This window comes from Sinocyclocheilus rhinocerous, unplaced genomic scaffold, assembly GCF_001515625.1.
Source record: "Sinocyclocheilus rhinocerous isolate Xijiao unplaced genomic scaffold, SAMN03320098_v1.1 scaffold215, whole genome shotgun sequence".
In the NCBI taxonomy this organism is placed as follows: Eukaryota; Metazoa; Chordata; class Actinopteri; order Cypriniformes; family Cyprinidae; genus Sinocyclocheilus; species Sinocyclocheilus rhinocerous.
In genome coordinates, this window is record NW_015660885.1 from 515,379 (window position 1) to 532,322 (window position 16,944).

Consider the following 16,944-nt stretch of genomic DNA (forward strand, 5'->3'; position numbering starts at 1 on the left):
CATGTATATATATATAAATATACAGACAAATACATTTTCTGTTTAGATTTTTTTTTTCAAGGAGTGAATCTCATGAAAGGAATTTAAAAGCCAATAGGATCAAGATTTTTCATGACAAGCACATTTGACCTGGTAATTCTAATTAATGCAATGCAAAAAAAAAGAAAGATTATTTCAACTGCAATATTATTTGATGTATGGTCTTTAATGTAGGCTTATTTTATTTTTTTAAATTCACTGTATTAAAGTAATGAGAATCTAATGAGAATAAAAAATTTAAAAAAAAGCAATTTAGGGTTAAAATGTGTTTAAAATCTTAATGCAAAATATAATTATACATATTTTGTGTGTGTGTGTGTAACACACAGTCTCTTGAGATTCACCCCAAGAGACTGTGTGTTAAAAGAAACAAACATCCATCATCACAGGGAGTGTGCTTGTGTGTATTTTTGGAGTCTTAATGTGCAGTTTGTGAGAATAAAGTTCTTCTGTAAGTGTGATTGTGAAACGATGGTGTCTAAAATAGCGTGTTTACAATATCATGTTACAGTTACTTACAAGTAAAGCATATAAACACATTTTTTCTAATTGCACTTCTGAGTGGAGTTATGGGTTTCCTGTTTTCCACAAACCGTCCTCACCACACATCCTTCCATAAATCTTCCGCTCTCTCTCTATCCTTCCCGTAAAAGCTTGGCGTCCATAATGGGGAGGAACAGATACGTGAACACGACTTCAAACTGGCAGCAGTGAAACAGGATCATGTCCATTTTTAACATCATATTCAGAGCCTGAAGCGTTTAACATCTCCGGCGCTGTGCAAAACACACGGCTTCCTGCTTCTGGGACTCATTAAAAACAGAAAGAAAAAAAAAACTGCGCCCAATCAGATCAGGGGGCGTGGCTTCAGAAGAATGCCATTGATGCGAAGTGAGGTCGCCCGCAGTCAGCGCCCAATCAGATTAGAGGGGCGTGGCTTCAGGAGACTTTATCATTAACGCTATAGTGTGGTCGTCCGCAGTCAGCGCCCAATCAGATCAGAGGGAGTGGCATCAGAAGAATTGATCATTAATGCTATAGTGAGGTCGTCAGCTCCCAGTCAGATCATTGGGCGTGGCTTGAGAAGAATTTATCATCGATGCGAAAGTGAGTTCATGTAACATCATCTGCAGTCAGCGCCCAATCAGATTGTGGGCGTGGCTTCAGAAGAATGTCACCAATACAAATGTCAGGTCATCTGCAGCCAACACCCAATCAGATCAGAGGGCATGGCTTCGGAAGAATTTGTCATCAATGCGAAAGTGAGGTCTTCTGCAGTCAGCACCCAATCAGATTAGGGGGCGTGGCATCAGAAGAATTGATCATTAATGCTATAGTGAGGTCATCAGCTCCCAATCAGATTAATGGGCGTGGCTTCAGAAGAGTTTATCATCAATGCGAAAGTGAGGACATCATCTGCAGTCAGCGCCCAATCAGATCGGGGGCGTGGCTTCAGAAGAATGTCATCAATGCAAAAGGGAGCTCGTCAGATCAGGAAAAAAATTGATCAATGCAAAAGTAAGGTTGCATGGGGTCGTCTGCAGCCAGTATCCAATCAGATCAGTAGGCGTGGCTTCAGAAAAATTTATCATGTATGCGAAAGTGAGCTCATCCCCAGTCAGCGCCCAATCAGATCAGGAGGCATGACTTCAGAAGAATTTGTCATCAATGCAAATGTAAGGTCATCTGCAGCCAGCGCCCAATCAGATCAGAGGGCGTGGCTTCAAAATAATTTGTCATCGATTCAAAAATGAGGTTGGATGATGTTGTTTGCAGCCAGCGCCTAATCAGATTAGTGGGCGTGGCTTTAGAAAAATGTATCATTGATGCGAAAGTGAGCTTGTTCCCAGTCAACGGCCAGTCTGATCAATAAGCGTGGCTTTAAAAGAATTTGTCATCAATGCGAAAGTGAGGTCGTGTGACATCGTCTGGGTTGATGAAGACTGAGATGGACTTCCCAGGATTCTCCGTGACCAGCTGCTGGAGTTTCTTCGCGAGCCGGTCGTCTGGTTGCTGATCGGCTCCGGTGTCCGACAGAGGGGATGACAGGTTTGAGCTTCCTCCGCGCCACTGGAGCTCAAGCGTGAGCCGCGACGCGGCTTTTGCATGCTCGATCGCGCTCCGCAAGTGTTCTGCTGGGTCAGAGCGAACTGATGACAACTTGCGAGCATGCAGCATGGCCATGTCGTCGCTGAGATGCTCTAGCATGTTGCATTGCGGGATAAAGTAATTCGGGCAGGTCTTATTCACCAAGCAGTGCTGCAAGTCATCAATCAACCCAAGCAAAAAGTGCGCGGCGTAATCTTCCTGTGCCAAGTACGTATGCGGCAGGCGGTCGCAGGCCCAAAGCATGAGCGAGCGCAGGTGATACGGGCTGATGGCTTTGGGTCGTGAGAGAAGCTTAATAATCAGAGCTTTACAAGCCTGGTACGCCTGCATGAGACTCGCAGAGATGCACTTCTTCAGCTGCACCTCGCTGCGCGCAAACGACAAGCGCCACTCGTTTTCCTTCTGGCCTGTAGAAGAGCAAGCAGGCAGCAAATAAAACCCGCTAATCACTTCCTCCTCCGTGATTTTCCCATCCCAAAAATGGTTCTCCATTAGCCAGCTTTGGGCCACCGCTGGCCAGCCTTTGAACGACACTACTGGAACCACGTCGTACAGCATCCGACTGCCTCCGACGCCCAAAATGATGGAGATGACGGTTGCGTTGCGCTCGACCTTCTCGACCCGCGGGACACCGCGCTGCGGCTTCTTCTGAATCTCCGCCAGAACCATACTAATGGATTCGTAGAACCAGTCGGCCACCAGCGTGGGTGAGAAAAAGTAATTGGTGGCACCGTTAACATGGTCTACAACAGTGCAACAGTCCTTCCACTTGTTGATGGTTCCCTCGTCAAACAGACGCAGGCTGAGCCAGGAGTGGCAGAGCGCCGAGTGACGCATGTCTAGCGTGACCGGCTGGTTTCGGTCGTGGAGTTTGAGCGCGGGAACCAGTAACGTGAAGTCCATGTCGTAATCAGCTCCCCGCGCATATACCGTCAACTCATCCAGATCCATGTCAATCACGCCTTCCCGGACCCCACCGGACAACAGCAGGTACTCGTTGGCAACCGGAAGCTTCTGGTCCAACTTCTGCACCATGCCTGAAAACAGGAAATTACATCATTAAAGAAGGACAAATTTTGTGTACTTCTACAAAGTAGATAAAACAGACTATCCCTGCTATCCATTCGGAAGGGCTCATCCCAATGCCCTAATCCCTTCAAAGGGTTTACCCTCCAGTGTGAGAACTTTGAAGGGTTGAAGGGTGTAGGGGACCAAACAACGGTTCATTGAAGTGCCCTTCTGCGTCACCATCATGTTCCCACACGGAGGCGCCGTCATCATGCAAAGAATCTGTGCAAAGGATCATGGGAGCCCGAAGTGTCCATCAGTTTTACCCTTCGAAATCCTTCATTCCGAAGGGCCCTTTGAAGTGGCCAGTTTTGAGCACTTCGGTTTGGAACGACCCTTCAATATGGCGGCCATGATTGCTTCCACTCCGAAGTGCCCTTTGGAGGGCGATATATCCCGTTTGGAACGCACCGCAAATTTCCTTGTAAAAGGGATTATATTTGACCAAAAAAGCAGTAAAATATTATACAAGTCTTTCATGACAAAAGAAAAGCTATTCCAAGTGGGAAATTTTATTGGAATTCCTACACATTTTGCATTTTAAATAAATAAATTGATTTAAAGATCTTGCATAAAATATATCCAACCAGTGTTTTAAGTTTTGTTTTTTTTAAGGGTTGGATCTCATGAAAGCCACTTAAAAGCCTATTTTAGTATCATTAATTTCACATCAATTCTCATGAACTTAATGTGAAAAAGTATATTATATAAATTGCTAAGTATTTCTGTATCACTGCATTACTTTTGATTCATAACCTGTAATTAAGTGCAATTTTATTATCATTTTTTTTAAATCACTGTATTACAGTAATGAGAATTTTAAAAATAAAAATGCAAAACAATTACGATGATATAAATGTGTTTAAATGCCATGAAAATAGCGTCGCAATGAAGAACATCTCACCAGTTGTAAAATAGGCTTTGTTTTCTTTACACTGGCATGTTTTCATGAGATTCACCCAAAGAGACTGCGCGTCCATCATTGCAGGGTGTGTGTTTGTGTGTATTTTTGAAGTCCTGATGTGCAATTTGTGAGAGTAAAGATCCTTTGTGAAAACAATAGTGTCTGAAATAGTTTCTAAAAGTTCGAAAATGGATGAAAACCCTGACTTCTCCCTTTTGGTCATTGTGATGTCATATGTAAACATGGAAAACAATAGTAGTGGCTCTAGAAATACTGCAGTTTAAAATGCACTTTTATTATAGCTGATCAATGTTTTGCAAGAGAATAGGGAGGAGAATTAAATTTGCATTGTAATTTTTGCACCTGTAACGTCACAAAATGGCATTGCAAAAATAATTAATTTTCAAATCTATCAAGTCTATTTCAAGTTTAAATTAATGCAAACATCTTTAGTGATATAGTTTTTGCACATGGATGCATTTTGGCGTCGTGAGTGTTGCCACAAAAACAAACAATTTCTATGTTGTAACAAGCTGTTGTTTCGCAATTACGGTATTTCTGACGAGATGTGAGCGCAGCATTAGAGGGAACGAAGTGTGTTGCTTCACAGAACAAAATTTCATAATAAAGCAATTGACATAAAGGTTAATCTATAACCACAAGAGCAACAGAGCACATGCAATAGAGTCTACAAAACTATTCCTACACAAACACAAGAACATTTCAGACCAGACAAACAGCCCACAGACTCCTGAAGAAAATAATCCCCAGTCACACCTGAGCTCAAGCTCATGATGAAGTGTACATGTGCCAGCCAGTGACTCCGGGGTATTAAAATCTCCCGTCAGCAGCAGAAGAACCTCCAGAGATGCTCAGAAAAACCAAAACAACTTAGTGGTGTGTGTGTGTGTGCCTTTCACATCTCGCCACAGCGAGTTCAACATTCAGAAATACACCTTCAGGCCCACAATTTGAGCATCTATCATAATAAGAGTGCAGTAAACTCAAGCTCAGCATGCTACAGGGTCATTCTGTGTCGACTCAACCAGAGGTCCCCGGCTAAAAATGTTGATTTTGATCTTTTTTTTTTCTGGTGAAAGAAATACATAAATGAAAAAGAAAGCCAAAATATTAAATATCATGGATGTATTTTTACAGAGTAATTCACTATTTTGTAGAAGTGGATCAAAATGACTATTTGAAAATGTGTATAATTTGACATTTTGTGCATTTTGTGCATTGAGATCTCCATATCTATAGGATTGAACCATATAGGGCCTTAAAAATGCATTAGATAGCAAAAGAAACAAGTCTGCTAAGAACCAGAATGTGAAATTATATTGAGATCCCTTTAATACTTCTTGAGTTACAAGCATGCAAACTTCGGAAAAATTATATTTTTGGCACTCGGATAGGTATGTTCCATGCAATCGTTTTGATAGAGGGAAACAAGAGCTTCAACATTTTCTGTTCTTCAGACATTCCTTTTTTAAAGAAACACACATTTGGTTTTTGACCACTGAAAATGTGCACAATTTAGCAATTCACTCCTGGAGCCACCAAAAGAAAAGTTTGTTATTTGAAAGGATATTCAGATATCTTTAATAATTCTTGAGCTACATGCATGCAAACTTTGGAGGGGGAAAAAATGCTTTTTTGGAAGAAAAGTGCTGTTTACCATGTTTTACCATTAGCATATAATGCCACAAAGATTGCTAACGTCAACAGATTTATAGACCTAACAATATTTGTGTAAAAATAACAAAATGATACTGCAATCTTTCTAAAGTCATTTTTACTGTCCTGTTATTTGGCTCTAAATCTCAGATGAAAATCATCATTTTGACCATCCTCTGTCTACAAAATAGTGTATTACACAGTAATTATTCTTCAATGGCATTTAATTTTTTAGTTTTTATCATATTTCTTTTTTTCTTTCTACAGAAAAAAATACTAATAGAGTCAAAAATTTTAGCAGGGGACATTTCTGAACTTCGGTTGATTTGACACAGAATGACCCAGCAGCGATCGCAACCCATTTTACTTTCATAATGTGACTTAAAGTCCCCATGAAATCAAAATTAAAGTTTTTTGGGTGTTAGTATCAATATGTTAGTCCTAAGGTTATCTATAAGGCAGTGTGCTCCGAAACAGTGACAAAATTCGCATTTAGAAGATATAAGCATTCAAAGCTTTCAGTTCGTCACTTCCGCCAAAACGGCTCAACGATTTTTTTGACGTCACATCGTACTTCAGCTTCTCATGAAACTTTCTGTCCAATCAAATGCTCTCTAGAATCCGAAGCCCCGCCCCCTACACTATAAAATAGACGCTGAAGCCGCGCTGACATCGGTCACTTGTCCACAGAATGAGTATTTTCTGTGCAGTGAATGGCACGTAGTGCACTATATAGGGCACAGGGAACGATTCAAACAGTGTAAATATGATTTCCATTGAGGAAAAAAAGAAGTCTGGTTTCGCGCTGTCACGCTAACCACCGCACCGCACACACACTCTGCTCCGGCCCAGATACACGATAGCACGGAGCGGATCAATAAACGAACGCTACTGGCTATTTTAAAAAGGGGCGGGGCTGCTTTATATGTCCCGCCCTGTCTTCCTGTTTCAGTTAAAATGACGTCAACACAGAGTAACGCAGCGTGTTTCTAAGCATTTCAGGGGACCTTTAAAGAAGTAAACACTGTCAGTTTTGATTTCATCCTGTCCTCCATGCAGCGTAGATGAGTGTATGACTGCATGGCTGAGTAAACACGCGTGAGACAGAGTCAGTGCATGGCCCTGAGGCTCCTGAACTCATGCGTCTGGACAGATCTCTGCTGCTGAGATCTTCTGCTTCACAGTGCATTGCTTCTGTTCAGCGTCTCTGAGAATTCAACTCTTTAAGGAATAAATGCAGCTTTTATGTGCTATTTTTATGCAGTGATGCTCTTTCTAATGGCGCCACATGACTACTAATTTGGTGCCACTTATTCCTGCTGGTCTGGTTACACATTTCATTTTTTACAAACAATAATTCACAACCATTTCCACTCCAAAACATATTCAGACCTAGATTTAAGATTTCTGTATTTGAATTGCATACAACTTTTTCATGCATTTGGATGGAATTTTAACATAAACAATATTAAACTTCATATTATGCATATTTTTAAGTCATACATCAGTGAAACAGGTCAGTCAGAGGCCTAATTTGGGCCTAAATATTTTTTTTAATAACAAAAAACAACATTTAGTTTTACTTGCATGCTTAAAGCTTGTTTATTATTATTATTATTTTTAATTAATGTGTACATAGTTTGGCAGGGTTTGTGCATTTGTTTTTATTTTATTTTCTTTATTACGTATTTTATTTTTGTTCATTCACATTTTTTAATTTATTAATTCGTTTATTTATTGCAGGTTTGCTTATTTTATTCATGTTTGTCAGTTTGTTTAATTATTAATTTATTTATTGGCATGTTTGTGATTTTGTTAATGTTTTTAATCATTTATTATATTTGAAATAATTTCCATTTAATTCTACTCCTTATTTTACTTTTTCTCATGCTGTCTTGCCTTGTTTTTCCTTCCGATAATCAAACCAAGCAAGCTACATGTCATTTAAGGTGAAAATGTATAGCTTTAAGTTTAACATGTTTCATTTTATGGCTTCAAAAGTGCATTTTTGCTCTCTCTGGAGCTTGACAGCCACTGCTGACCTTCCACTTTCACTGAATGGATACAGAGAGGCTTGGAGATTGTGCATCTCCTTTTGTTTTTCAGTGAAGATAGAAAGTCATACAGCCACGACAGTGAGTAATTAATGGCAGAATATTAATTTTTGGCTGAACTTTTCCTTTAACAGCAAGTAGATAAACAGATTTTGTCAGCTCATGCACATAAAGCGTCTGAATAACATTGCAAACCCGAGTTGAGGGTGTTGAAGCTGCAAACACACCCATCCGCTGCTCAACACAGACCGAAGCGCTTGACAAAGACAAACAGACGCACCGAACGCGCAAAAGCGCACTTCGCTTTCAGATGCATGGCATGCATGTGCTGCTTTGTGTCGGAGCGGAGCTCTTTCTCACCGAGCATGGAGAAGATGAAGTCCTTGGCCGTGTGGATCTCGAGCGCTCGCTGGTCGTCGTACTCACGCTGCTCGTGCTTGCTGAACTCGGCGATCAGCCGGTTGAGCTCCTCGATCCTGGTTCCGGACCTGAAGTCCAGCTCGGGGGAGTGCGGGACGAGCTTGGTGCTGTTCGGGGTGGCGGTGGGGCTGCTGCCAGCTGAACCAGCCCGGCTGGAGAGCGCAGGCGCCGCCATGTTCGCGAGGAGGAGACGGTGGAACCGGAGCAGCGGAGCGCAGGCGCTGTACTGTGATGCGCACCGGAGCGCAGCTGCAGACCGACGCTGATTTCTTTTCTTTATTAGACATGCACGTGCTGAAACACCGCCTCTGCAGATAAATGAGTACAAATATACTAACATTAAATATGAAAACCAAAACAATAAAAGAAAGTATAAATACAAATGAAAAACCTGCCACATAGACCTTTAATTAATACATAAAAAAATTATGAATAAAGAAAATAATACAAAATACATTTTTAAAAAGCGCAGAACCTGCTACAATAATAATAAATGAGTAAAATAAACAAACATGCAAGCATGCAAATAAATTAATTAACTCTGACAACAATAGAAATTAATACAATTTAATAAAAATATAATACAAAATGTGCACACTCTTGCAACATAATTAATGAAAATGTTTTAACAAATTAGCTAAATATATAAATAAATACATTTAATATTCGTAAAATAATCCAAATGACATTTTAAAGAACCGCAGAACCTGCTACAACAATAAATGAGTGAAATAAACAAATGTGCAAGCATGCAAATAAATAATAAAAGTAATAAAAATATAATATAATGCAAACTCTGCCACATAATTCATGAATAAAAAATGAACAAATTCGCAAAATATAGAAATAAATTAATTAATGAATAAACTAAAAATTCGTAAAATAATCCAAATTTAATTTTAAAAAAGCGCAGAACATGCTATAATAATAAATGAGTAAAATAAACAAATGTGCAGGCATGCAAATAAATTAATTAATTAACTCTGACAAAAATAGAAATTAATACAATTAATAAAAATACAATAAAAACAAATGTGCAAACTCTGCCACATAGCCTAATTAATGAATTGAAAAAATCGCAAACGTGCAAATAAATAAATAAATGGCAAAAAACGAATAGAATAATATAAATAAAATCAATCAATTAATAAATAAACAAAAATCGTAAATCAATAACAAAATGAAAACAACTGCCAACGCTGCCAAAATAATAAATGAATAAAAATAAATAAACGTGAAAGCATGCAAATAAATAATTAAGTGAATAAAAAAAAACTCTGCTACAAATGAGCAAACTAAGCAAATGCAAACAAGTTAATTAATTAACTGACACAAATAGTAAATGAATAAACTAATATAAAAACAAATGTGCCAAATATATTAAATCCATTAAAATCGCAAATCAGTAATTAATTGAATAAATGTAAAAAATCTGCCAAAAAATAAATAAATCTGCAAACCTGCAAATAAAATAAATGAATTAATAAACTAAAAAACAAGTCAAATATATTAAAATAAATAAAAATAATAAATAATTAAATTCAACTTTGCTGCAAATGAGTAAAATAAATGACTGAATAAAATAAACAAATGCGCAAACCTGCAAATTAATTAATTAATTAATTAATAAACTCTCACAAAAATAGTAAATGAATAAAAACAAAATGAAAATGTGCAAAGCCTGCCCAATTAACAGATTAACAAAAAATAAACAAGCATGCAAATAAATCAAAACGTGATTTTTGCAAATTTAGTAAAATTTGAAATCTTGATTGTAAATTTATATGAATTAGATTTAAAATGCACGTTTTCTTTTAGTTTAAAATAGGACTCAATCTTGTCAGTGCAGTGCGTGTTCTCCTCCAGCAGGCGCCGCTGTGGGCGTGCTCTGAGCCGGAAGCGGAAGCAGCTGCAGTATGAGCAGCAGTGGGGTCGCAGCAGTGATGATATCGGTGAGGGCTTCAGTGTTCAGAAGGGTTTCAGAGGACATCAGCAGCACACACTACCTGACCAACAGGTAACAAACACTCCTCTGACTGCGCGTTTATTTACTGAGCGCCTCATGTCACTCACAGCAGCTTCAGTGGCTTTCATCACCTCAGACATTAAAGCTTCAGCTTAAAGTGTTCTAATATTTGAACGCAATGAATGTCATTAGAAACATAACGATAATGATCAACTGTTTCGATTATAAACGCGTCTTTAGTTCTGTTTTAAGGCATTTGTAGATGTAAACATAATTTAAGGAGAGCTAGAAATAAGATTGGACCTTATGTATTGTAGTAAATAAAAACATATGAGTAATAACTGTGGTCCGATCTCCATAAAACTTTGCATGCTTGTTTAGAATCACCTGTCGCATGTGCTCACCTAGTTTCGTGAAGTTTTGAGACGAGCCTTGGTGACGTTGTAGACGGTGTGGGTACTACCATCCCTAGTTTCAAGTCTCTACGACTTATGGTTTGGTCTGCCCGATCAGTTTTAGGTGGAGATTACCGATCCTTGGCCATTCTAACAATTACAATTACAATTGGGTTTCAGTGCTATGCACTTGAACCCCAAAAAATTTTACCAAGGCCCTGCAGGCGATGTAAAAAAACAAAACATAAAAAACTGTTTCATCCCACATTATTATTATATTATAATGTAATATATTACATCTTATATTATACATTGAATGATCCAGTCAAATCAAGTCCCTCCCACATTATATTATATAAAATAAATGCATTACATATATTGTTTATAAGTTCTCTCAAGGTTGCTTTTATCAAACAAGTCTTTATAAATGAAGATAAAATTTTTGGGTAACTGTTTTTATTTTTTCCTCATTCCATCCATTGAAAAATCGATATAAATGCAATATTTTATCATTGTTTTGCTCCAAATAGATTCACTCTCCAGACGCAGCAGAGGTGTGGCTTCCGCAAAATAACAAAGAGGGTGGAGCCAAAGAAGGGTGTGGCAGAAGAGGCGGAGCTAAATGAAATCCTCCACAAGAAGGGCGAGGCTCCTGCTCCAGACCCGCCCACCCCACATGTACCCGCCAGGTCATTTGGCAGACTGGTCAAACCATTGGTCTTCACTATAGGGGTAGGTATATTTTACTGACACGTGGTGAGCACAATGTGCAGAAACTATTTCATTTTGTCATTATACTTTAACTATTCAGTTCAGTGGGACAATTCAAATATCTATATTACAAGAATAAGGTCCAATATGTGTGTGGATTATGATCTTTTAGAATATCGTAATAACTCCAGCTCAGTTTACAGGTTGTTCGTTCGGCGGAGCGGCGATATGGCAGTACGAAAGTCTAAAATCTAGAGTACAGAGTTACTTTGATGATGTCAAAGCGGACTGGCTGGAGAAGATACGGCCTCAGAAACAAGGCGATTTGCACAAACAGGTGTGTGTCCGTTTTATGCACGTTTGTGTTTTTCGATTGGTGTTTAATAGGCGTATGTTTTTCTGCAGGTGAGCAAGTGGTGGAACAGTTTAAGTGATGGACAGAAAACAGTCACAGGTCAGTCTGAATGACACGAACCAATCCAGCCCTTCATATTACACTGATGATCAGTATAGATTGTGGAGACAATGTATTTAATGCAATTTTATTAAAGTCGCCCTGTAGTCAAATATTTTATCCCTTAAAACTTATCTTCGATCATCAAAATGACATATTTAAATGTTTTCTCATGCCTTAAAATAGCTTGAATGTAACTCTACACCCTTGCCTCATTTACTATATGCTGATCTATGAATATGCAAATTAGCCCCGCCTCCACTCAGTCACACCAGCCAGCGCCTCCTGATCCACTGAACTGTAGTAAACGCAAAACAATGGCATACACGGATAATGACTGATAAAACTATGTTTTTACATCCCTTGACGTGATTGGTTATTGGATTGTGACGTAGCAAACCGTGGGATGTTTCAAACCGCATTTCTGGGACTGCCATTGGGAAACTACAGTTTTAAGGAGAAAAATACTCTGCAATGGTGTTGATTAATAGATTAGCGCATGGTTAAGCATATTAAAAACACCACATAGACAAATAAACAACATAAAAAAACTTGATTTTCACTACAGGGGGACTTTAAATAAACAGATGCTGTCCATCTATTTCTCTGTGCACTGTTCCCTCTGAACAAATCTCTCTCTCTCTCTCAGGCATCATTGCAGCGAACGCGTTGGTGTTTTTTTGTTGGAGAGTTCCTTCTCTGCAGCACACTATGTTCAAGTACTTCACATCTAACCCCTCCTCCAGTGAGTCAACTCATCTGTTTGGCTTTCATAATGTGCTGCATCTAAATAACAATTCTCTTTCAGGGTCAGTCTTGTTTACATCGCCTCAAAATTAGGAATTTTGTGTAGGATTGATTAGGATTATGGTCTGATTTACACTTTATTGTACAGTCCAGCATGTTTTCAGGTTTCTTTGGTATTGAAAATGTGCTCAAATGAATAATAAAGAGTAAAAAAAATGTTTAATGTAATAATTTGTATTATGTTTTAATTTATGGTACAGTACACATGCACAAGATTCCTGGTAGCATAATTGTGCCTGGTAGTATATCACTGCAAACCAGGGATATTATCGTTAAACCTAAAACAAATAAAAACATTTTTGCTAATGGAAACTGAAGCTGAAATCAAATATAAATATTAGACGTAAAAACTTTAAACTGAATTAAAATTAGAATTGTTTCCTTGGCAACTAGCTGAAATACATTTAAATTGGAGCATTAAAATTATAAACTGGAAATAACTAAAATCTTAAATTGTATAGAAATATTAAATAGAAATTAAATTAAATTGAAACAATTATTTTAAAAAACAACTAATAAAAATGACAAAAGCACATAACAAATTACTTACAATTAAAATCAAAATAAAAAGCTAACTCAAAATACAGTAATAGTATGTAATAGTATATAAATAGTACAAGGTTTTGATGGAAAGTCGAATTTTTGGAATCTAGGCCTAGATTCTGATCTGGTTCATGCAGTAATTTAATCCACAGTCTGATCTGATTTATGCAGTTATTTAATCTGGTCTATGCAGTAATTTAATCTGAATTGTGTTCTGGTTTTTGCAGTTATTTAATCCGCATTCTGATCTGGTTTATGCAGTTATTTAATCTGGTCTATGCAGTAATTTAATCTGAATTGTGTTCTGGTTTTTGCAGTTATTTAATCCGCATTCTGATCTGGTTTATGCAGTTATTTAATCTGGTCTATGCAGTAATTTAATCTGAATTGTGTTCTGGTTTTTGCAGTTATTTAATCCGCATTCTGATCTGGTTTATTCAGTTATTTAATCTGGTTTATGCAATAATTTAATCTATGCAGTAATTTAATCTGGATTGTGATCTGGTTTATGCAGTTATTTATTCTGCATTCTGATCTGGTTTATGCAGTTATTTAATCCGCATTCTGATCTGGATTATGCAGTTATTTAATCTGGTCTATGCAGTAATTTAATCTGGATTCTGTTCTGGTTTATGCAGTTATTTAATCCGCATTCTGATCTGGATTATGCAGTTATTTAATCTGGTCTATGCAGTAATTTAATCTGGATTGTGATCTGGTTTATGCAGTTATTTAATCCACGTTCTGATCTGGTTTATGCAGTTATTTAATCTGGTTTCTGATCTTGTTTGCACAGTAATTTAATCTGGATTGTGATCTGGTTTCAGAGGCTCTGTGTTGGCCCATGCTGCTGTCCACGTTCAGTCACTATTCTCTCTTTCACATGGCGGCCAACATGTACGTGCTCTGGAGTTTCTCTTCGAGCATCGTCAACATGATGGGCAAAGAGCAGTTCATGGCGCTCTACCTCTCCGCAGGTCTGTGTCATTTACGAGTTTTCAGATTTCGAAAACCATCCTACTCCCTATAAATTCATCAGTGTTATTGGATTTCGTCTTTCTGGCCCCATGTTCTCAGGTGTGATTTCTACGTTTGTCAGTTATGTGAGTAAAACAGCGATGGGTCGGTTTGGTCCATCACTGGGGGCGGTGAGTGTGTTTTCAGATTATACATTTCAGGTTTTCATCAGTGTTCATGTGAATGTCTTGAACAGATTGTTGTGTCAGTCAGGGGCCATCATGACTGTCCTCTGTGTGTGTGTGTGTGTGTGTGTGTGTGTGTAAGAGAGAGCTTTTGTTTAGTAATGATGGCCACATTCTCATGATCTTCTCCTGCCAACAGGCTCTTAAGGCCCTCGTCGCCTTGGATACCACAGGCTTGATTCTGGGATGGCGTTTTTTCGATCACGCAGCTCATTTAGGTGGAGCTTTATTCGGCATGTGAGTAACCCATCTCTGCTTTCACATACATTTAGATCTGTCTAGCTGAAAGGAGAAAGTGTAGTTATTACTAAAACTGTTAAATATGTTTTTTGTTAAATGAATTAAAGCTAAAATAAATAAAAAAACTGAAGTGAAAATTAGACAGGTTGCCTTGACAACTAACACAAAAAAGGTTAAGATTAAGTAGTAAAATCACTAAAACTAAACATAAATTAAAGTTAAATAGAAATATTATAAAATAAAAAATAATAAAAATGGCAAAAGCACATAACAAAATTACTCAAATTTAAACTAAAATTAAAATGAAAACAAAAATATAAAAATAAAACCTAATTCAAAATTCATTGATATTATATTATATATACATGGATATAGATATTATATTGACTATTATAGTTTGTGATAATATTTGATTAATTAGATATTATTTTTAGATTTTCTGTTTTCACTTTAATTTTAGTTAAAGTTTTAATAATCATGTTGAGTTTTTATCCTTTTTTTATGTCTATATAGTTTTAATAAATTTTTATTCATTCTTTTTAGTTTATTTTTTGTTGTTGTTTTTTAGTACTTAAAAACTTTAAAAAAATTTAAAAAAAGATGTTGCCTTGGCAAGTCACTGAAATAAAATGTTTAATTTTTTTGCATTTTATTTTATTTCGGGTAATGTTTATTTTATTTCAGTTAACTAAAATATGTTTTTACTGTATTAGTTTTAGTTAAATATAATAACTCAATCTGGGACCCTTGCCTCAAAATGGGCTATATTTGAGATGCATTTTAACAGCAAGTGTGAATGGTGATGTCTCATTTGGATTCTTAATGGATCTTAATACCAGCTGTAAACATGCAAACACAAGCATGTTCATTCTCTCTCTGTGCTCAGTGTGTCAATATGTCTCTCTCTCTCTTTCTTCCTCTAGCTGGTACATCATTTACGGTCACGAGCTCATTTGGAAGAACAGAGAGCCGCTGGTGAAGTTGTGGCATGACTTCAGAACGAGAGGACCGGGCGCTGGTGGCACCGGCTCGATATAGAGCCTTGCATCATGGGTAGACACTGAGCAGGTGACATGGAGAAAAACACAAGACTGAGAAATGGACACAGATATTCATGCACTTGAAGCTCATATTGTGTTGATTGTTCTGTGAGAGAGTCATAGAGTGAGGTCCGTTTCAGTCACAGTGAGTAACGGTAGTACTGCTGTGATGTCATTATGCTCCGCCTCCGATTTAAAATTTGAGTCCAAGTAGCTCCGCCCCCTCTTGGCTAGAAATGCAAATGTATCTAAAGGGGCGGAGCTTCGGCACACAGCTCTGAGGTCGCTATAGGTCTCGGTGACATTTGACACAATGTACAGAAACTTAAATGTTTAAAATAGTCTGTGACTGTCATTTTGAAAAATAAAATGATTTACAAAAATCTGTTGTTAGAAATGATCAGGTGTCAGCTTTTGTTTTATTTGCTATAATTGTTTGCTATAATTTGCTAAAAAGTTTCAGATGAGACTTTGGTCCTTGTTAAATGTGAATGATTAACCATGTTTCTCTATAACACACACACACACACTCACCTGTGCTATACGTCAGTATAGAAACCGTTTCAGTGTTGTTTTCTCAGATCGACCAAAGTTCAGTAACAGCCATGGCATCATAATGGCTCATGAACAATGAGTCTGTTTTTCACTTCCTCATGTTTTTATGAACTCAATGTATCGCTCGTCTCTTCCTGTTTCCCAGTTATCACTCGTTAACTTCCATCGCATCATTCTGTTCTTTCATTCTGAGTCACACACGTCACTCGTTTTGCTGTCTTCTGGTTTTTGTTTAATTAATCACACAGTTTGGGTTTCATGAAAAAATGTCCAGGTCATATTTCACCCCAAAAAAAATATATTTAGCTAAAATAAAGTGTTTTTGTTGACATATTTGCACATTTCTTATTTTTTTTCTGTTGTAAAAAGGGGCTGATTAAAAGTTCAAAAATTTGTGGTCAGTAAGATTTGTATTTTTTGTGAAAGAAATTAATACTTTTCAACAAGGATACATTAAATTGATGAAAAGTGACTGTAGTGACATTTGTTACAAAAATGTTCCAAATAAATGTTGTTCTTTAGAACTTTGCATGCAGCGAATAATCATAAAAATCTGGTTTCCACAAAAATATTGTGCAGCACAACTGTTTTCAACATTGATAATAATCAGAAATGTTTCTCGAGCAGCAAAGCAGCATATTAGAATGATTTCTGAAGATCATGTGACACTGAAGACTGGAGTAATGATGCTGAAAATTCAGCTGCGCATCACAGAAATAAATTACAGTTTAACAGAGATTCACATAGAAAACAGCTGTTT

The 16,944-nt window shown here is 37.4% G+C and overlaps 2 protein-coding genes across 3 annotated transcripts in view; one reads left to right on the forward strand and one right to left on the reverse strand.

The window, feature by feature from the left end:
- Positions 1-8,629, reverse strand: part of LOC107725760 (protein MB21D2) — a 9,175-nt gene extending 546 nt beyond the window's left edge. For both annotated transcript variants that reach the window (XM_016535149.1, XM_016535148.1), the window contains exons 1-2: positions 8,212-8,629; positions 559-3,185 (exon numbers count right to left, since the gene is read on the reverse strand). In XM_016535149.1, the coding sequence (XP_016390635.1) occupies positions 1,921-3,185; positions 8,212-8,611 (1,665 nt within the window). In that variant the 5' untranslated portion in view covers positions 8,612-8,629 and the 3' untranslated portion in view covers positions 559-1,920. The remainder of the gene's footprint in view (positions 1-558; positions 3,186-8,211) is intronic.
- Positions 8,630-10,111: 1,482 nt separating this feature from the next.
- Positions 10,112-16,494, forward strand: LOC107725764 (presenilins-associated rhomboid-like protein, mitochondrial). The gene is made up of 10 exons (XM_016535157.1): positions 10,112-10,288; positions 11,163-11,364; positions 11,540-11,680; positions 11,749-11,797; positions 12,447-12,542; positions 13,975-14,124; positions 14,225-14,295; positions 14,374-14,402; positions 14,434-14,586; positions 15,513-16,494. The coding sequence occupies exons 1-10, from the start codon at positions 10,188-10,190 to the stop codon at positions 15,625-15,627; spliced, it is 1,107 nt and encodes a 368-aa protein (XP_016390643.1). The 5' UTR covers positions 10,112-10,187; the 3' UTR covers positions 15,628-16,494.
- Positions 16,495-16,944: the final 450 nt, after the last annotated feature.

Excerpts from the sequence above, each read along its gene's own strand:
- LOC107725764 (XM_016535157.1), top strand. The coding sequence starts at position 10,188 with ATGAGCAGCAGTGGGGTCGCAGCAGTGATGATATCGGTGAGGGCTTCA. Across the intron at positions 11,798-12,446 it reads TGGACAGAAAACAGTCACAG|GCATCATTGCAGCGAACGCG; the intron begins GTCAGTCTGAAT and ends TCTCTCTCTCAG. Across the intron at positions 14,296-14,373 it reads TTGGTCCATCACTGGGGGCG|TCAGGGGCCATCATGACTGT; the intron begins GTGAGTGTGTTT and ends TTGTTGTGTCAG.